At 47.6% G+C, this 21489-nt stretch overlaps 1 protein-coding gene across 1 annotated transcript in view; it reads right to left on the minus strand.

Moving 5' to 3' along the window:
- Positions 1 to 9410: 9410 nt before the first annotated feature.
- The window catches only part of LOC142914974 (uncharacterized), a 33475-nt gene continuing 21396 nt past the window's right edge, over positions 9411 to 21489 (minus strand). The window contains exons 3-5 of the mRNA XM_076061154.1: positions 20558 to 20588; positions 17451 to 17540; positions 9411 to 14292 (exon numbers count right to left, since the gene is read on the minus strand). Coding sequence (XP_075917269.1) covers positions 13889 to 14292; positions 17451 to 17540; positions 20558 to 20588 — 525 coding nt within the window. The 3' untranslated portion in view covers positions 9411 to 13888. The remainder of the gene's footprint in view (positions 14293 to 17450; positions 17541 to 20557; positions 20589 to 21489) is intronic.

Consider the following 21489-nt stretch of genomic DNA (forward strand, 5'->3'; position numbering starts at 1 on the left):
ATCATGCCAAATACTTTTTTTCTTGCAACCGGATAGCATAGTCAGCATCACTGAATGAGCATCATCATCATCAGCCATGATCAATAAATCCACTGCTGGATGAAGGCCTCCCCAAAGCCTTCACAATTCATCACGGGCCTGGAATGTGACAATCCATCTAGTTTGTGGTCTCAGTGGCGTGAGTCGGTAATTTCATGCCTGCACCTTACATAGAATTTTTTTAAAAAAAGTTTTTGCTGGCTGGCTAAGCTGTCAGAACGTGACGTCCGCAAGGGATGTTCTCTCAGGCGCATTCACACCCGTGGTTGGCATTCCCTCGTTAGTCTGGACCACCGAACCATCTTAACAGCGTAAATGTAAATACAAGTCATGCAGCGAGCGTTGTGGGATACAAAGGTAGCACAACCTCTAAAACATCACTTGCTCGAGTTCATTCCCTGTGCAAAGACAGAGATCCCCCATATAGCCTGTAACAGACTGTAGGGGCAAGTGCTGTTAGCGAGCACCTATGAAGGCCGGCACGGCACACGAGGGGGTGGGTGGCCAACACCACGCCCGGCCGCCTTTGTCTTCCCAGTGGCGATGTTTACACAGCGCACCAGGTACTCATTTGAGGCCGGGTCGACCTAGGGGAGGCCCATGACCGGTTCCGATAATCGTCACTGGTGTTGACCGTGAGCGGGAATCGAACTCGGATCACCGGTTTCGTAGTGCACACACTCAGCGACCGCTTGTCCAGCCTCCAGGGTGCAGGTGCTCACAATTTGCTTCTCTCAGAGGTCGGGAATTTTCAAGGCAAACGTGAACCAAGCGCTCGCTTTCCCATTGGGACGTGAGCGAAACGAGCCACTCCACTCGTATGGACTTTTACAAGTGCAGGGAGTGGGGTACAACTCGTCGTTCTGGTGCCCTTCTTGCATCGTGAACGCATTTTAAAACTAACATCGTTATCCTGGTCATGAGTGAGAGATTAAAACAAATATTATCAGGACGTGACCGTCCATCCCTCCCTCCGGACGTCCACCCCAGGGAATGCTGGACAGCCCCTCTATAGTACACCGTATGACCAGAGGGAGGAGCCCTTTAGACTGTCGCATATGAGTAGAGGGAGCTCTCTCGAGTACGACCTGTGTATGAGTAGAGGGAGCTCTTTAGACAATCACCTACGAGTAGAGGGAGCTCTCTCGAGTAACTATCGAGGGCATTCAGGCCACTCTTTCACGCTGGTCAGACGCTTTGGAAGGGGTGGGAGTACCCTCACTTTACCCCACCATACGCGACTTGCCGATCGTCTAAGGGGCCGTCCATAAATCACGTCACGCGATTTTGGACGATATTTGACCCCCCCCTTAGTCACACGGCGTCACAAAAAGTCAGACCCCCCTCAAATATGACGTCACAAAGCTCTGCCCCCCCCCAAATCATATTTCCATTTTGAAAATAAAACATGCTTCAAATCAATTTAAACTATTGTCATTGTAGTGCGTATTTAATGTGGCGCTGCACTCTGATGTTGTAGGAGAAAAATTTATTAAAATGTCTATTTAATTAAGTAGAACGTGTTGTCTATATTTATTTAAAGTTGCGCATTTTTACGTGACGTCACATTTCTCAACCCCCCCCCCCATCGTAACACATTGTCACAAATGTCTGACCCCCCCCCCCCCCAGGTGCGTGACGTCATTTATGGACGGCCCCGTGGATAGTGGTGGGCGGTTGAAACATCTTGCCCATTGCTTTAAGTGCCGCGCCGGGAGATCGACCCGGCGGCGACTTGTGGACTCAGGTGGCACCACATTTGCTTGCAATCCTTGCGATGTAGTAACCTTTCGTTTATTTTGGTTTTTAAACTGCGCGACATTTACACGTTTCTAAAATAAATAAATAAATAAAAATAAAGTGCACATCGCAACATTCTGGGAAAACACGCACACGTGGTTTTACATTCCGTTGCACTTCTTCTCGGTGCATTTGTGTGTTGTGTTTTTAATCGGGTTGGTTTTTTTGTTGTTGGTGTCGCTGCTGTATTTCGCCGATTAACATCGCCTGCGAGTCGTGGTGGTGGTGGGGTGTGGGGTGGGGGTGTGTGCCATTGTTCTGCAGCAGCGCAGATTGGGGCCTGGACCTCCGACATGCGAGGCCGAGATAAGGGCCAGAAGGAGAAACGCGAAACCAAACCCTGCTTTGCACTTCCGAATGATTATTTTGTTGCTGCGCGATTCAGTAGCGCGGAGAGGGAGAGACGGGGGTGGTGGGAGGGGGGTGGGGGGGTTTGCATCGCTGCCATTGGGTATGTGTGCATGTACGTTGAACATCTTTCGCACCGTGCGTAGCCAACCGTGCTCATCGGGGGTGCGGGGGAAGGACAACAAAGGGGTACAGCGCGGAGGAGGGCTGCGGGTTTCATGCCAGAACCATTGTTCGTGGTTGACACCTTTGCCACGGGCGACCAACCCCCGGGCAACGGTGGCGATGTTAAACTACCTCGCCTGGCATGCAGGATGTCGTGGGTTCAATCCCAACCCTGACGGTGTCTTATTTATTTGGAGTTTGCGGTGTCTCTCTCCCCGTGGATTTTGTCTCCGGGTCCTTCCGTTTTTTTTCTTTCACATTTAGAATTAACCAAGGCCGTAATTATAATATGCTCAAAATGCCCCCCCCCCCAACAATATATTGCTATAAAATAGATTTCTGTTGATATGATTGTGGTTATGGTTGTACTTTATTAATCCCTAATCTCTGCACATTACATACAATGAAACAAGAAAAGGTAAAACAAGAAAAAACAGAGAAATGTGATACAATACACTAGTTACACCTGATGACGGAAGCTTGTGTTGCCTCCGAAACGTCGTAATTTGATTAACTTTATTTTTATTTTTACCTACGTGACTTTACCGAAAGAATCAAAGAGTATGGATCATTGCAGTCACAAAACTTCAAATCTAGAACTATGAGACATTATTGTATAAAAATAGTCCATCCTATGTGTTAGTTAATTTCTTAATATTTTAGGTAGGAAATTCGTTTTCAAATTTAGATTTTTTTCTGGGGGGGGGGGGGCATACCCCCTGGAAGATTTGGTCCCCCCCAATGTTGACACCATGGCTAGGGCCTTGGAATCAACACCACGCGTTTAGAGTGTTTGGCCGCTCTAAATGTCCACGTGATTAGCCACTTCGTTGAGCTATCCTTTGTGGCCAGGTCACTTCTGAAAAAGAGCTATACAGCTCAGTGGGCCTTGCCTGGTAAAATAAAAAAAAAATATGTTTAGTTTAGATTTATCAATCAGCACTAAGAGAGAGAAAGAGAGCTCTTATCAAAACTACTGTGCTATATGCGTTTATTAAGTTCAACACTATGCCGGTACAGCACCAGGTCTCGGTAAAAATCAATTCCTGCCACCCAAACACAGGTGCCAAGTTCCAGACTTGTCTTGGTTCAAACCAGGATAGTTGGCAGCCCTACACAGCCCACCGTCACCGTCAGCCACAGTCAATCCACTGCTGGATTAAGGCCTCCCCCCACGCCTTTTGGGCATGAGGATTGTTTGACCATACTTCACTGCGTTGGTAAATGCAGGTCTCACATAAAGCATTGCACCATTCAAGAGGCATGTTTCCCCCCATTAATTAATTAAGGTTGTACCACGTGACATTCTGCCCTGGGTCTTCCACGAACCTCTGAGCGCCCGATCTCCCTACACCGACGGAAAATGAAAGACAGTACCGCGGGGTTCTTGCTACATCGAACAAAGGCGGTCACTGACTGCATCGCGCATTTACAGATGCGCTTCTGCGGCCGTCTGGAACGCACTTCCGATTTTGGGAAGCCACTAGAACTGTGCACTTTTAAATCATCTAGATTTAAAACTAATTTCTTTAGAGCTGCTGTTTGTGTTTAGTTTGTTGTCCTTCCTCCGCACCTCCGATTATCACGGTTGGCTACATACGGCGGCGGAAGAAGTTCAACATAATCACCCCTGCAGCCAGCAAATGACTCAACAACAACAATGACTACCTCGAGATGCCAACGCACAACCATTGCTGATCACCGTCCCTCGCTATACGAAAGGGGTAGGGTGACCAGTGCCTTACTCTTTGGTTCTATTCGGTAAAGTCACGTAGGTAAAAAATAAAACAACAAAAATCACGACGTTTTGGCTACAACACAAGCGGCCTTCATCAGGTGAAGGGACCAGACTGTCTCGAGGACAGCGCTGGAGTGAAACACAGCCAAGCTCAGACCGCGACCTTTTAGCTGTGAGAGTAATCAAGGTGCCTTGACAAAGGAATTAGCATAAAAATTAGCATTTTAATAGGCGGACTTAGCATGATGAAAGGTAGGGAGGGGGTCGACCTGTGCAGGTTGGCGAGGGGGCACGGCAGCGTCCACATGCTGGTGGTGTGAAAAGGGGATTTTAAGAAGTTGCGAAAGTTTGGGGTACCACTACTTGCTAATGCTCGTACTGGGGAAAGGCATCACTGCCGACGACTGCTGCCTTGCAAAGGGGGGCTCAGGCCGCTAAGCTGCGAGGGGCTGAGCAATGTTGATGGGGGGCGGCTGCCCGTGGGTGTTTGGGTAGTCGGAGCCACTGACTTGGCATGCTGCGCTGTTGTTGGACGCAGCTAAGTTTAGACGCTCGCGCGCGCTTTCCAAGGAAACCCGTTTGGGTGGCAGAGGAAGGAGTGGGTAACGGGCATCCGACCGAAAGAACCCGTGACCTCCGACCCACGTCTCAGTAAATCTTTCGAGAATCCGAGCCGTTATTTATGTATTTACCCTAGAGAAAACCGGTGAGCTACGGAGTTATTTTTTTCACGGATGCCCAATAAGGGGCGGGTCAGGCAGTGACTACAACAGCCAACAATGCACACAAAACCGATTGGGGTGCAAAGTATGTATAGGAAAAGTAAGCAAATCGCTCACAATAAATGCGTAAAATCCATAAAGTATATGTTGTAGAAATTGTAAAAGCATATACATTTCTGCCGATTGGTCAACAATAAATGTAAGCTTGGGCAAGGCAGCAATAACAGTCCCAGACCACAGTAAGTGATTTAAAGCACTGAACCAGAAAGCATAGCCCGACCCAGGCTCAAACAAGTAGTGAAAAGTACCATATTACAAATCGTCATCTCCATGTTTGTGAAATCGTGCAATACTAGTACTGTGCTACACGTCATAATCATAATTATTATTCGTGAATAGTCAAAACAAAAACTTGTGCACTGGGTGGGGACGTGCGTGCAGGGACGGAGCAGGGCCCATTGGCCAGATAGGCGGCAAGATTTTAGTGGGAGAGACCGTGGAAGGGGGGAAGCGACCCAATAGCAAGATGGTAGTGGAATGCTGTAGGGCAAGGCCGTTATTATAATATATATTGGGGGGGGACACATCCCCATATTACAAATCGTCATCTCCATGTTTGTGAAATCGTGCACTACTAGTACTGGGACACATCCCCCCCAATATTAAAATATGCTCGAAATGTCCCCCCCAATATATTGCTATAAAATAGATTCCTGTTTATATTATTATGGTTATGGTTGTACTTTATTAATCCCTAATCTCTGCCATTATTTACAATGAAACAATAAAAGTAAAAAAAGAAAAAAAACAGAACAATATAATACATTATTCGACATTATTGTAACAAATAAATAGAAAGTCACGTAGAATGAGAATAAAATAATAAATTAATACAATAAAATAACAATAAAATTCTCACGACGTTTCGGCCACAACACAAGTGGCCCTCCTCAGGTGAAAGGAACAGACCTGTCGGGACGACAGAGCTTCATTGAAACGTCGTGAGAATTTTATTGTGTTATTTTATTTTATTAATTTATTAATTTATTCTCATTCTGCGTGACTTTACCCAAAGAACCAAAGAAGATGAATCCTTGCAGTCACGAAAGCTTTAAATCGAAAAATCAATAGAAAGTTCACCATATGTGTTAGTGATTTTTTTATATTTTAGGCAGGAAATGGCAGGAAATTCGTTTTCAAATTTTGATTTTTTCTGGGGGGGGGGGGACCCCCAGACCCCCTGGAAGATTTGGTCCCTCCCAATGTTGACTCCATGGCTACGGCCTTGCTGTAGAGGCATAGTTTTAAAGGTCCGCCCGCGTGTCTACAGCGCAGCAGCTTTGGGACCTGGCGGAGAGGAACGTTGATCGGCGACACTGTGGTGCCATTAACGCCTTTGGTCATAATGACATCTTGATCTTGTAGTGTTGTGACAATTGGGTCGATGACAACTTAATATATCGAGGACCGTGGAGTTCTGGCGATTATTGGCGTTGGATGATTGCGTGGCTGCTGCATTCCCGTTCGTCTGTGGTTCCTCCTCGTGCCTCTGTGTCGTTGTCTCTCTGCGAGAGTGAACCTATTATTATTACTAAGCAGAAATGGTAAAAGCTATTCTTATTTTTTTTATATATATAATTTTGGATACTGGCAAAAAGAATCCGAGCGAAATGTTTTCTGATACTTGCATTGTCTTTGTACTGTTCGTCTTTTGGCGATTCTCTGTTCTAACAGTGATGAGACAAGGCCATGAAAAAGGCTGTCTCTGGTGTAGGCCAATCAGTTTCAAAGACAATGCAAATATTATTTCGACTGCAGGGATTAATATTCTTGGTTCTTTCGGTGAAGTCACGTAGAAGGGAAACAATAATATAAGAAAACATAATAAAATATTTTATGTTTTATTTTATTATATTATTGTTTCCCTTCTACAAAATAAAAAATATTTTATTTTATTATGTTTTATTTTTATTATATTATTGTTTCCCTTCTAAGTGACTTTACCGAAAGAACCAAGAATATGCAAATATTATTATCAGAGCACGTTTGTTTGCATGTTTTGTCACAGGTACGTGTGGTTAATGTAACTTCATGCCTTGCGACATGTATCTATTTGGTGTTTGAACATCTTAACACCTCCTGTTGTATTTCCAGAAAGGGTAAAACCTATTTGTATTTTTCATCATCACAGTACTACTCGCAGCCCGGACGTCCTTTGTACGTGACCGTCCATCCCTCCATCCGGACGCGACATTCTAACAGCCAGCCAGCGAGCCAATCAGAAAGTCCCGGTACAATTGTACTGCCCGCACACTCGATAGTAACGACACTGATAAGGATAGCCTCAAGTCTACTTGCCCCCCTGCACTGGAACAAACTTTCCCTCCACATTAAGCAATAACTCTCCCTGTCTAATCTTGATTTTTTTTAAGCTTTCGTGACTGCAGGAATAAATACTCTCGGATTGACCGAGGTATGCCCAGCTCTGCGATCTTACATTTACTTGCAAATTCCATCTCTAGCCCCGCCCACTTACCCTTGGGTTGTACCCACCTTAAACGTATATAACCTTTGTTTGCAGGAGCTCTCTCGCTACATTTCTTCCTGCCTCAGCAGTCTGCCTGCTGTATTGTTTCACCTGAAGACGATCGCTTGTGTTGCGATCGAAACGTCGCGATCTGTTCGTTATTTTTCTATCCACGTGACTTTACCGAAAGAACCAAAGAGTAGTCTCCCTGTCCCTCAAGACCCACCTCTTCTCCCTGGCCCATCCTTCCCTCCATCCCTAGGTACCCCCGCTATGCCCGTAGACACTAACCTCCCTCCCCATACCCCATCCCTATTCACCATATCACCTTTAGCGACCCTAATTGTATCACTCATAACTCCTTGTAAAGCGATTTGGATGAAAGCGCTCTATAAATATAAGGCTTGCCTAGAGCCTAAAAACCCAAAGTGTCTAACACGTGTCGCAAGTGCCACACATTTACCTATTACCCTGACGGGGATCTCAAATGTTCAGTAACTACTCGGGGTGAGTTTAGATTTAAACGTTTCCAAATTAGGATTCAATATATATTTTTTACGTATGATGAAACTAGTTGTAATTACTGGTGAAACGTCATACTCCGTTTGTAAATGTTGTGGCTTGGCTCTCCAACACACCGGTGTGCTGTACTAGTGACGAATCGGCCACGTTCTGTTTACGTGACAACCCTTACTAGTTGGCTGTGTCGGGTGGTGGTGGGTTTTAACGACACATTTATATATTTACGCGATCTAACCCAAAAACCTCTATTATGTATGTTTCCGATTTTCACATAATTTACAGTGCACTAATTTAAGATGTATTCGTGGTGTCACCCGACGCAAGTTGAAATACTTTTTGGTTCGAAAAGCACAATAAAACACATTTTCCGGATCGTGCGAAATATTTTTATTTCGATGAATCCGAAAATTAGAAACATCCCCAGTACCTACTGTGCCCCTTTACCGGGCCGAACTTTAACCCTATATACATGTCACACCTTTGGCGGTGCCATCGAATGTGCAAGGCAGTGAACATGCCCCGGGAACGCCATGGGGCCCATGACAACCACGCTATCTATGCCACTACACTGATGCGCCTGCTCATTATTCTAATCTCACAGGCGCAGCCACTACACTAACGCTGAACATTCCTAACGCTGACCCCTGATCTTTGAACTCTATGCCTCCCATCGTGATTAGGTACTGGTTTATTTGCATGCCAAATACATTTGCGCACAACCGGGCGAAGAACGACAAAACCCGTGCTTGTAGTCGGCTCACACCTCCACATCAGCAAATTGGCTGACGTTAGAGGGGATCGAACTGTTCTCGACCTCGTGCTACGCAACACCCCGGGGCTTCGCAAAGCCACCAAGTTTAAATCGACGAAGGCGGTGCGTATTACACTCGTCATGTGCTGATGTCACGTGGCATGCAAGGCACAATGGGAGTACCAAATAAACACAGAGACAAGCATGTTTTGTTACCTGTTCCGATTAATTACACTGCACGCATTAAACGAAAAGCATGGATTTGTGAATGCTGTAACACTGACGATGGGTGACAGTCGTTACGCGTAGTGTTGGGCATTTGCTGGCATGAGCCCACCTTTGACACAGCATCGCACAGCATTCCGACAATGATTTATTTAGCCGGATGAGACCCTCCGCTGATATTGCATCGTGGTACTTGGTCAGTACGAGAGATAAGAGACCGTTGTGAATGTAATTTAATAGGGGCAATGCGTATGCATGGCTTTGCAAGTTTCACTCCAGTTATAGTTCCCAGGCACATGCAGTGTGGAGTCAATCCTTAAATCCGTGAGCACTTTCAATTACGCTAATTATATTGCATTATACTGCCCTTCTTATAATTATATGCCCTTCTTCATGTGCTATAAAGGAGGACTATTGCCCGAAACGTTGTCTGTTATATATTTGTTTCTTTTAAGGCAACAGTGTTATTATTGATGAACGTGTTGATTTCATGTTTTTATTGTGCTTTTGCCAATGCGGCGGCAACGTCACCCAACAGGTTGTCATCATTGCACCACAAACTCGAAGAGTGAACATTTTCACCACACTTTTTACTTTTTATACAAATACAATGTCCACAAGTCATTTACATTCGAATGTAAACAGGCACACGCACTTGGCAACTGGAATCTGACTCTGCTAGGTTGAATACGTTTCTTAAATAATAAAAAAAATATTGACTTATTAACAATCAGGTCAAATGATAAATACATCAGGAGCTAGGAAAACAATTCCAAGCAGTGCCTGGAGCCTTTCCTGGCAAGAACATTTTTCCAATAAACTTCAATGGAGCCACATTTATTCAGCGGTCAATGTCCGAAAGAGCCGGGTACCTATGAGATCGGGGTTTGAATTCGGGTTCAGTCGCCAGTGATGGAACTGGACTCTCGAATGAATGCACAAGAAGAAGAAAAAAAACATAACGTGATATTTGGTTTTCAGTAACAAAAATATAATGATTTCAACTTGTGATACACCCGTCGCACACACTGTTCGCTCAGTTTCGATAGGAGAGGGAACTGCTCAGACGCGCGAAGAGGAACCACAGACGAGTGGGAAGGCAGTCACGTGATGATTTGGCGTTAAATGAACCCCCCCCTCCCCCCCAAGCTCTGCAGTCCTCTATATATGAAGGTGTTATCCGCCAAAATTAAAATCTATGCGTGCGAGGGGGCAGCACTCTATCCCCGTACAGATGAAGCAGGTGGATTCCACACTTGCTGTACCGCCTCCTCCTGGCGAGCCAGGGTTTAGGCGAGTGCTCGACACCCACGGGAAGGGAGTTTCACACCAACCCTCGCTCTTGCCGCAGGATTAGAGGCAGCCGCGTGGGTAGCCACCACCGTCGCCCGGCTTTGCCTTCATTTGGCATTAGCATTTATCTCTGAGAACCGAAAACTTCCATTTGCCTGCTGGGTATATGGGAAAGCCCAGCGTCGTCACTCGTGGTGAGGAGAGGTCACTTGAAGGGGTCTTTGTAGAAGTGCTGTGATACCCCCTTGTGCGGGCCATTCTCTGACAGGCCTTGCGTACCGCTCGCTGTGAGAGTTATGAATGGACACTTATTAGTCCCGTTGAAGTGACGGAGTAAAATTGGGGTCGGGGGGGGGAAATACAAAAATGAGAACACAGTTTGTTTTCCAAGGTCAGTGGCTGGTTGCGCAAAACGTCAGAAGTTGAGAGGTTGAATGCTCCTCTGAGTTTGTCGTTTAAAGCGTTGTGCGTTGAGGAACCTGCACGCTTGACAATACGATAGGTCAATAGTTAGCTACCCTAGCACGCAAATGTCTCAACACTCGCCCACTCCTTGCACACGAGGTCGCTGATGTTGCAGGCTGGTGGTGTTGGCGATTGCTTTGATACCCCCAATATCCCAGAGCCTCTACACCATCCCAACCAATGGCTTGCACAGATAATTGTGGCGTCTGCAGCTCTCCTCCGATTGCGTTGTCAACTCTCACGTGCTGCTGGAGTCCTTAAGGGAAAAAAAAACATTCCAACATGTGGCGCGAAACGTCGGACAATCAAATCGCGCCCAAACGAAAACGCGGCGCAACCCCCGACAATCCCATCGAGAGAGCCATGCAGCGCAACCCCCTCGAACATCCACGCGGTGGAGTGCTTTTGTTTACATGACGTCACAAAAGAGAATGTCTTGGGAAAATTTTGATAACTCAAATATTTGTTTTACTCTTAGAACCCCCTCCCCCCCCCCCCACATGTTAAAGCTTCCATTATACACTTGGCATTGCCACTTTTGACCTCCGCTTACCCGCAGACGGCAACACAATGGACATGACATTCTACTCAATCCTTCTAAACTAAAAACTTTACTATTTTTTTTTACCAGGTAAGGCCCACTGAGCTACATAGCTCTTTTTCAGAAGCGACCTGGCCACAAATGATAGCTCAACGAAATTGGCTAAGGGGCCGTCCATAAATGACGTCACGCGATTTTGGACGATTTTTAACCCCGCCCCCCCTAGTCACACGGCGTCACAAAAAGTTAGACCCCCTCAAATATGACGTCACAAAGCTCTGCCCCCTCCCCCCCCAAAAAAAATATATAAAACATGCTTCAAATCGCTTTAAACTATTGCCATTTTAGTGCGTATTTAATGTGCCGCTGCACAGTTCGATGTTGTAGGAGAAACATTTCTCTAAAAAAACAAGTCTATTTAATTAAGTAGAACGTGTTGTCTATATTTATCTAAAGTTGCGAATTTTGACGTGACGTCACCTTTCTCAACATGCTGACGTTTGAACGCAACCACACCGAGTCGTGCAATGCGGTCACTTTAGGGCTGAGTGTACCTAGGTGAGGGCCAAGTCACATTCGCGTGCCAATTGCCTCTGTTGAAATGCGAGACCGGGAATGAGACGTGGGTCATTAAGTGGCGCATTCCGCGGTGCGCGGCGTCGTCGTTTGGCAGCACAACATAATAAGCACAACCTGGGTTCGAGCCATGGCAATGGTGGCTCCGCGAGTAGATCAAGCGGCTCGCAATCGAGGAAGGGTTACGAGTTTAAATCCTGGTTGGGGAGGAAGGGAGGGAAGGGTTGACTCAGCCCATTATAGCTCGGGGGGAGGGCGGGGGTAGATAAAATAACAATCATTTTTGTCAAGAAGATAACAGTGAGTTATTGCCATGTGGCCAGACTCACCCCCCGCCATAGGAATGTGGAATTTACACCAACGGTTCGGGGTTGTAAAGCCGAGGTGAGCATCGCCTCCACGCTCAAATTGATCGGGAGAAACTACTTTCGTCTTTAACTTTTGTTCGCATGATGGATAACAACTGAACGTGTCCACGAGCATCAACCCCGATGTCAGCTCAATCTTGCAAGGAGCACCTGAGCGCGGTGGTGTTTGAACATCAAAGACAACAAAGACAAAGACCCCCCGTATAGCCTGTAACAGATTGTAGGGGCAAGTGCTGAAGGCCGGCACGGCACACGAGCGGGGGTGGGGGGGGGGGGTGGCCAGCACCACGCACGACCGCCTAAGTCTGCCCAGTTGCGATGGTTACACATCGCATCAGGTACTCATTTGAGGCCGAGTCGACCTAGGGGTGGCCCAGGACCGGTCCAAATATTCGCCACTGTTATTTGGATTGAGCGTGAATCCAACTCCGGTCGCCCGGTTCGTCGAGCAGCCTGAAAGTTAAAAATGTGTTCGATAACAGCAGGTTGCCCAAACAGTCTGCACGCGTAACTACAAAGCTCATGCAATTCACACCCAATGTTACTCCCCAGGGGCTATAATGTGAATGAGAGGAGCGGTGATTCTCAACTCCAGTCCTCGCCAGGTATCCCGGTCCGGATTTCCGTGGTCACAAATCGTCAGGCGCGTGAGTGGGTACATGCCGTTGTGTGTGCGCGCGCGGGTGTACCGGCGTAACTTGTATGCGGCTCAATATCGGCAATCATGAAAAGGCATGGTGTGTGCGCGCGCGCGCGCGCGGGTGTACCGGCGTAACTTGTATGCGGCTCAATATCGGCAATCATGAAAAGGCGGAGCATGGTGGGTCGCGAGGACTGAAGTTGAGACACGCGACTCGACATGTTCGTGAAGGGTAGGATTTCTATTGGCACTTCATAGCTCATCTTAAGTAAATATATATGACGTACGAATGTAAACGTTTAATCAGAAACCATTTACAAAATATTAATATATTCATTTTATTTTTGCTCATTGAGTATCGGAGTCTCAGGCAAGTTAAGTTATATTTTTCTATATATATAAAAAAAACTATATTTGATGGCTTTAAAAGCTTCTTGAGTGGAAGCGTGCTGATGTTTTTGTGATGTCTCCAATTAAATTATTTCTTTTAACCAAATATATTCGTTTCAAGGCGTCACCCACTTGATGTCACCGCACGCGCCGACGAGCGATTCTTCACGACGTCACTGGGTGCACAAACATTTCAAAGTCGCGTCCGTTAAAAGTGCATCGGTCGGTTAAATACAAAGGGGCTCTTCCTCAGTCAGTGTCTCATAAACAGGTAATCAAAAGAATACTATCAGCAGCCATCGTCAAAACACAGTCCCGTTAATTGAAATCGATTCTAGCTGAGCCACCACGACCTCCAGTCCCACGTCACACACCCTGACCCTTCCTCCACGTGGCTCCCTCCTCCACACAGTTCCCTCCTCCACGTGGTTCCCTCCTCCTCCACGTGGCTCTCTCCTCCACACAGTTCCCTCCTCCACGTGGTTCCCTCCTCCTCCTCCACGTGGCTCTCTCCTCCACACAGTTCCCTCCTCCACGTGGTTCCCTCCTCCTCCTCCTCCTCCACGTGGCTCTCTCCTCCACACAGTTCCCTTCTCCACGTGGCTCCCTCTTCCTCCTCCACGTGGCTCCCTCCTCCTCCTCCACGTGGCTCCTTCCTCCACACAGTTCTCTCCTCCACCTTGCTCCCTCCTGCACGTGGCTCCCTCCTCATCCGCGTGGCTCCTCCGCGCGGTTCCACCGGGCGCTGTGTGCCCCGCGGGCCTCGCGTGAGCGCGCCTCAGTCTTGGTGCGCGGGGAGCAGGTGGAGGTCGAAGTAGGTGAGCTTGAAGGCACTGTGCAGGCGCTGCGCCTGCGTCACCATCACGGACACCTCGTCCCCGGCGACGAGCTCGAAAATCCGCCTCAGCTGCATGGTCGCGTAGCCGTCTTTTCCCACGCAGCCCGAGAGGTGTGCCAGCGCCATCTCTCCTCCGGAGTCAGACCCCGTGACGAGCCGCGCGCTGGGCAACACGCCGATCATCCCGCCGCTCTGCTTACACGTCATCGTGACTTGGGCGTGCGCTACGTACATGCCCCGCATGGGCACGCGAAGGGTCGTGTTGTTGGACGCGCACGAGAGGCCGCCTCGAAGCAGGGATTCCGAGGCGTCGCAGGCCCATATGAGGGCGGTCTCGGCATGGTCTGCGATCGCACGCGGAGAGGGCAAGCGAGGGGTTATGGTTCAGTGCCGCCTGCCTGCGGCGCAACACGGCGTGGATGTACGTCGCGTCGAAATGCGACCGCATCTCAGAAGCGGCGGGCGTGATTATTTCATGGAGGGAAATAAACGAGAGAGAGAGAGAGAAAAAAAAAGGTGAGGTAGGGTTCATGAGTGTGGACCTGAACAGGGACAAGGGAATCGACAGCACTGATGTCTGGAGAGAGAGAGCGAGAGAGTTCAAGATGATGGTGGCAGCAGCAGCGTCGAATGAGTGACCTCCCGCTGAATCGAAGGTTGACTGGGGGGGGGGGGGGGAGGGGGCTCTGAGGGAAAGCCTTGGTTGACGGAGCGGAGATGTGCGGAGCGGAGTCGAGCGAGGTGAGAGGGGAGAGACGAAGAGTCGCACTTTTATCGCTTAACGCTGTGGCCTCCCGGTTGGCATTGTGTGTCAGAGCTGTAGATTTGACAGTTCCACCCCCCATACCCCGCACCAACTTCCTTAATCCCATTGCAGCAGTCAGGGGAAATCACAATCACATTGATCACCATTCTCTTGCCGTTTAGTCAAGACATCTCGCTTGCTCAATACAAAAAAAAGGCTCGCGGATCCTCGTTTGTTTTCACGAGCGACAGCAAATTATAATAACGCTGCGATGAATGTAGAAGCGTTTGAACAATTGGATGCCAAGGGACGATGTTGGCCTTTAGTTACACGGAGGAAGGCGGAGCTCGAGTGGAAGCTGGACTGCGTCACCTCCACCTCCTCCTTGGTAACATCGAAAGCAGAAGGGGCAAGAGGAAGACAAAGACGGACGTGGTAGGAGGATGACACCGCCCAGGAATGGGCCACTGGGACATCACGAGAGCTCGACCATTGACCTCCGAACACGGGGCTGACCCCAGGGGGATAGATGGGTAATAATATACTGCCATTCGTCGATCCACTACTGGATGAAGGCCTCCCGACGGCATGCCACTAATTTTGGCCATACCTCACCTCGCTGGTCAGTGTGGTTGAGACCGGTTTCTTGGATATCAATCGCCGCTAACGTTAGCTGAGATTGGGAATCGAACTCAGGGAACCAGGTCCGTGCCACCATGCGCTAACCACCACCCGATGCTCCTCATCGCGCGTGGGAACAGAGGTCAGGCTGTTTTTTCTTTCGAATTATTTTCGTGTACCGCAGGTTTCCCTCGCTCTGTGCGGCGGTAGTAGATGCGTTCACAAAAAAGGGCACGAGGAGACAGCTGCCTGCCGAGTAGCGGACACAGTACACACTCAGTACACACACAATGTTGTCCCACGTCGCATAGCCGCATATGAGTGAATTCAAACCGCATGTAGCGATTTTTTGGTAGAAATAGCGGCATAAATACCCGAAATCGTGCAAAAACAAATTCGCATAAAGCGAGGGAAACCTGCATTTCGATTAGTAGAGTAATCGAGTCTGTAACCCGTACCGTAAAAGCACAAAACACTTTCTAATGTGATCGGGTGCATAAGTAATGTAATCGGTAACTGTGCATCATTGCTTACCGATTACTTGTGTTATTTGTCTAATCGGTGGGCCCAGCTCTATGTGTGTGGAATCGCTCCAATAAGAATCAGTTGGGCACGCGGAGTTCTGAGCGGCGGCTGAGCGTGACATTTGACACATTACTCAGAAACGGTCCAGCGGCCCAAGAAGAAGGAATGGGGACATATATAACCACGCACACAGAGAGAGACGCGTGCAAGCAAGAGGAAGAGGCGACGCGGTGTGAAGACGAGATGCTTCCTGTTCGCAGCCGCGTCAACAATTACAGATGTCAACAACAAGTCATGCACGACCGATTTATTGAAAAAAAAAACCTCCTCGTAAAAGTTTGAGAATCCACAGAGGATCTGAACGCAGACCCACGCCCAAAGTAGGACAACCCCACAATTTTCCACGACTCGGCTGTGCCCATGGTTTTTCGGGGGGCGGTGGGGTGAGGGGGTAGTTATAAAGAAGGCAATGTCTTACAGTAGAAGACTCTCGTGTTTAGTTAGCTAGTGGTGGCAGCCTGGCGGTATAGGTCACACTGCACTGACGAGCGCCCCAATCTAAGAGTGGAAAACCCAGCTCACGGACACCTGCAGCACTTTACATCAATCTCACTGCTGGATGAGCGTCTCTCCCCACCCAGCCGTGCGGAGCGTCGGGGGTTATTTGAATACATTTCACTCGGGTTGGCGACGACGCGGAGCATAGGAGTACAGCACAACGATGGATTATCTTGCACTGCCCACCGCGTGCATGGTGATCACCCATCAAAACACTTTCCAGGCGTACACCAAGCTGAGCTACGGAGATCTGACGAGATCGGGCCGCGTTCCTGGTGATTTGGCTACGTTGATATGACTCGGGTTAAAATGGAACAATTCCTAAAGACGCGTGGATCGTGTTCGGCGATGCATTTCAAATATTTTTCCGCCTATAGCATGCTGCTGTGTGTCCCGTGTAATCTATAGCGCGTGCCGCTGTGTGTCACGTGCAATCTCTAGCACGTGCTGCTGTGTGTCACGTGTAATCTATAGCGCGTGCCGTTGTGTGTCACGTGTTATCTCTAGCGAGTGCCGCTGTGTGTCACGTGCAATCTATAGCACGTGCCGTTGTGTGTCACGTGTAATCTCTAGCGCGTGCCGCTGTGTGTCACGTGCAATCTCTAGCGCGTGCCGCTGTGTGTCACGTGTAATCTATAGCGCGTGCCGTTGTGTGTCACGTGTTATCTCCAGCGAGTGCCGCTGTGTGTCACGTGTAATCTCTAGCGCGTGCCGCTGTGTGTCACGTGTAATCTATAGCACGTGCAGCTGTGTGTTACGTGTAATCTATAGAGCGTGCCGCTGTGTGTCACGTGCAATCTCTAGCGCGTGCCACTGTGTGTCACCTGTAATCTATAGCGCGTGCCGCTGTGTGTCACGTGCAATCTCTAGCGCGTGCCACTGTGTGTCACCTGTAATCTATAGCGCGTGCCGCTGTGTGTGTCACGTGCAATCTATAGCGCGTGCCGCTGTGTGTCACCTGTAATCTATAGCGCGTGCCGCTGTGTGTGTCACGTGTAATCTCCAACCCGTGCCGCTGCCAAGTGCCACGTGTAATCTTTCGCTGGCGCTCACCTTCGTTCTTGGAGTCGGGTAGTTTCAGGATGACGCGCGCGACGGGGAGCAATGCTTTCTTGGGAGGCTTCTTCGTCGTCAGCCACCAAACTGTAAACAGACGGGGATTAATAGGCGAGACTTGTACAGCATTGATGTAGCTAATTTTATCAGGGCCGGTTGAAACGAGAGTCCTGTTTATTTGACATGACATTTGGGTGAAATATGGAAGAGTAAAGAGGCGTGCCTCTTGTGTTATGTTCAGGTTCGTTACCGCGATATGGCGATACGTATGATGCATCGCACCTCCGATTAGAACAGATGGCTACGTACGGTGCGAAAGAAGTTCAACATACCTACATCGGATGATATACAATTGTCCGTTTTGCAAAATATCACTGCTTAGTGATTATCGTTGCTCGTTTACGTTCCGAAATGCTTCAAATGTTTATAATATAACACACACAATAAGTTAATCAGTATATAAAGAGGCTTTGTCCGTTAAATTCTCGAATTGCTAAATGTTTTCCAGAGTTATTGATGGCGTGGCGATTGAATTACATAATAATTTTCGTTATTAATTCAACCGATTAATTTTATGCGTAGGCGTTCACCACCAAAATCATGATACGCAATTAGTTTCACCTGCGCGAGATCGTCGCTTCGTGTATAATGGCAATGGTTTTCACTATAGCCCTCCACCACCTCTAAGAGCCAATCATATCGAGTTGTCACGTAAATTTTATATACGACGGTTTCGCAGGAGATTACATCCAGCATCAACAGCTTTGTGAACAAGGGCTCAAATCTTAAATTGCCGCGATACCAATACACCATGATTTAGCCAAAATCAAACCAATGATTAATCAATCTTGATTTGAAGCTTTCGTGACTGCAGGAATCCCATACTCTTTGGTTCTTTCGGTAAAGTCACGTAGGTAGAAAATAAAATAAATCACGACGTTTCGGGCCCAACACAAGCGTCCGTCATCAGGTAGGAAAGCCTGCTGAGGCAGACTGTTTAATCACGTCCGTGTAACTGACAGCGTTAGGGGCCGTCCATAAATGACGTCACGCGATTTTGGACGATTTTTGACCCCCCTCTCCCCCCGTCGTCACACGGCGTCACAAAAAGTCAGACCCCCTCTCAAATATGACGTGACAAAGCTCTGCCCCCCCCCAAAAAAAAAAACATGCTTCAAATCGCTTTAAACTATTGTCATTGTATTCTTGGTTCTTTCGGTAAAGTCACGTAGAAGGGAAACAATAACATAATAAAAATATAAAAAATAAAATTCTCACGACGTTTCGACTGCAACACAAGCAATCATCATCAGGTGTGAAAACCACAGCAATAAAATTTTAAAAAAGTGGCGGTTTTTTTTAACGTTAGCACCACGGAGAGCGATTTGGTAGTTATTCAGATGGACGAGTCCATCTATGTTCGGAAAAGAGGAGGGGGGGGACGAAAATAATGGATGCGGTCTGAAAACCACCGTAAGCGTGAACAATCAATTAAGACCCGAAATGGTTTATCAAATCCTTCCAATGATTGCAAAGCCAGAATCTATCTTCTCGTTTGAAATTGTCTCTGTGTTTGTATATGTGGATAGCCTCATGAACGAATCTCTCATGGTAGCCAGATGGCTTGCAAAGAACCTCTGTCTTGGAGAAGTCAATGTCATGTGAGCCTACTGAATTATAACAGTGATCTGCCACGGCCGAGGTGTTGGTCCTACCGTGTTTTAGGTCTGCTTTATGTTCACGGATGCGGTCCGAGACATGTCGTTTGGTTTCTCTAATGTAACTACTACCACAGAGGAACCAGATCGCAGATTTTATGTAATGTGTTGAATCGGACCTGGATCTTGTGTTTATTCAAGATTTTGGAGATATTTTTTGTGATCCCCGCAATGTAGGGTAAAGTGATGGTTTTGAATGGCTCCTCAAGAGGGTCCTTCTTCATGGTTGAAGTGATAGCTTCTACGTAACTTTACCGAAAGAACCAAGAATATGAATCCCTGCAATCACGAAAGCTTTCAATCAAAATTTATTGCATTGTAGTGCGTATTTAATGTGGCGCTGCACTCTGATGTTGTCGGAGAAAACACTTATTAAAAAGTCGATTTAATTCCGTAGAACGTGTTGTCTATATTTATTTAAAGTTGCGCATTTTGACGTGACGTCACATTTCTCAACCCCCCCCCCTTCGTCACACATTGTCACAAATGTCTGACCCCCCCCCCCCCCCAGGTGCGTGACGTCATTTTTGGACGGCCCATTATCAGCGTTTTGGATTGTAAGCAGCAACTGTTGTACCCGTGGCGGCACCACGGGAAGGGGAGGAGGGTCGAGTATGTAATCGTACGGGGAAAGAAAATGGAATTGCAGAGGGAAGAGAGCACAGAAGGAATCGGGAAATGAGAGAAAATTAACGGACAAACGGAAGCAGAGGGGTCAGTAGAGATGAGCTTCGTGAGAGGCTACTGAGGGGCCTTGATGCTGCTGCTGCACGGAGGAGCAGCGTCTGTTCTCACAGTGGGCGGGGTTCAGAGTGGGGGCAGCCATGCACGAACGCAAGTCACGTGGTTTAATGGGAGGTTCGAGCTGATTTAGAGATAATAGACGAGAGGAGAGGGATTCAGTGGGGGTGGCCGCACACAGATTACGTTACGGAATACAATTCTAGGGTCATGGGAAACGGATATCGAAACAATGGTCACGCCGAAGGGAAACAATAAAATAATAACAATAAAATAATTCAAAAACATTTTATTGTTTCCCTTCTACGTGACTTTACCGAAATTACCAAGAATATTAATCCCTGCAGTCACGAAAGCTTTAAATAAAAAATTTAATGGTCAGGCCATTGAAGTTTGATGTATTGGCGCATATAATTGTACCGTGAGAAATGATATAAGAATAATAATACTAATAACTGTCATAAAATACCGTTATTTGCATAGCGTGTACATGGCACAGATACCCATAGCGCGTACATGGGTACGGAGACCCATAGCGTGTACATGGCACAGATACCCATAGCGCGTACATGGCACAGATACCCATAGCGTGTACATGGCACGGAGACCCATGCAGCACTATAATGCGTGTACAGGTAATCTCACCTGGTGTTTCAGTGGGGATTTCACCTTTGTGCTGTCAACAAAAAAATGAGAGCAAATTGTTATTCACGCATGAACGCCACAGCGAGTCTTCTTCTTGTCGTGCGGCTGCTGATGTAGATGCAGAGCAACAACTACAACTTCACATTCAGGTGGTCAAGCCAGATAATCGCGTCAGGAGCATCGCTGTGATGTCTCCTTCGTATATTTGGATCGGGCATTATTGCATCGTTATACATTGCATGGTCTGTTCTGGATGACCACAGTTGCGCAGTGGAAAGTTTGACATTTTCCATCAGGTATCCACATCTACTGCCATGGTTTGTGCAGTGGATGCAATTTAGGGTAACTCATGAGCTTCGTGGAAGATTAAACCCAGGGATCTTTTGCGTTTGGTCTTTAACACAACCACCACACGACAGACCTTTAAGAGATTTGATGAACTTCAGTTTTTACGTGGATCTGTCACGACCGTTTTGCCCACCCGCAAACCCGAACCCAGGGCTTGCGCGCGCGATAACGGCCGTTACAGCGAAACACAAAGATAAAGGACCCCCATATAGCTTTCAACAGACTGTCGGGCCAAGATTTTGTTAGCGAGCACCGATCAAGGCTGGCATGGCACGCGAGGCGGGGGGGGGGTCAGCACCACGCCCAGTGAAAATTTTAACACATTGCACCCAGGGACTCACTTATAATGAGAATGATTTTTTTTATTGTCCAGGAAAGCCACACTGAGTCGTAGGGCTTATGTTCAGGAGGGTCCTGCATTAGGTTTCATTTTAATAGGTTTTCAATCGATTAATGATGAATGTGTATTATACAGGTGGGGAGGAAACCGGAGCACCCAGAGAAAACCCACACGCGTGAGGGCGTAATGCTCTATCCCCGTACAGATGGAAACAGACCGCGATTAGTCCACTTGCTGTACTGCA

The sequence above is a fragment of the Petromyzon marinus genome, chromosome 5 (genome assembly GCF_048934315.1).
Source record: "Petromyzon marinus isolate PM22_M1 ecotype Great Lakes invasive population chromosome 5, UKy_Petmar_22M1.pri1.0, whole genome shotgun sequence".
NCBI classification, from domain to species: domain Eukaryota; kingdom Metazoa; phylum Chordata; class Hyperoartia; order Petromyzontiformes; family Petromyzontidae; genus Petromyzon; species Petromyzon marinus.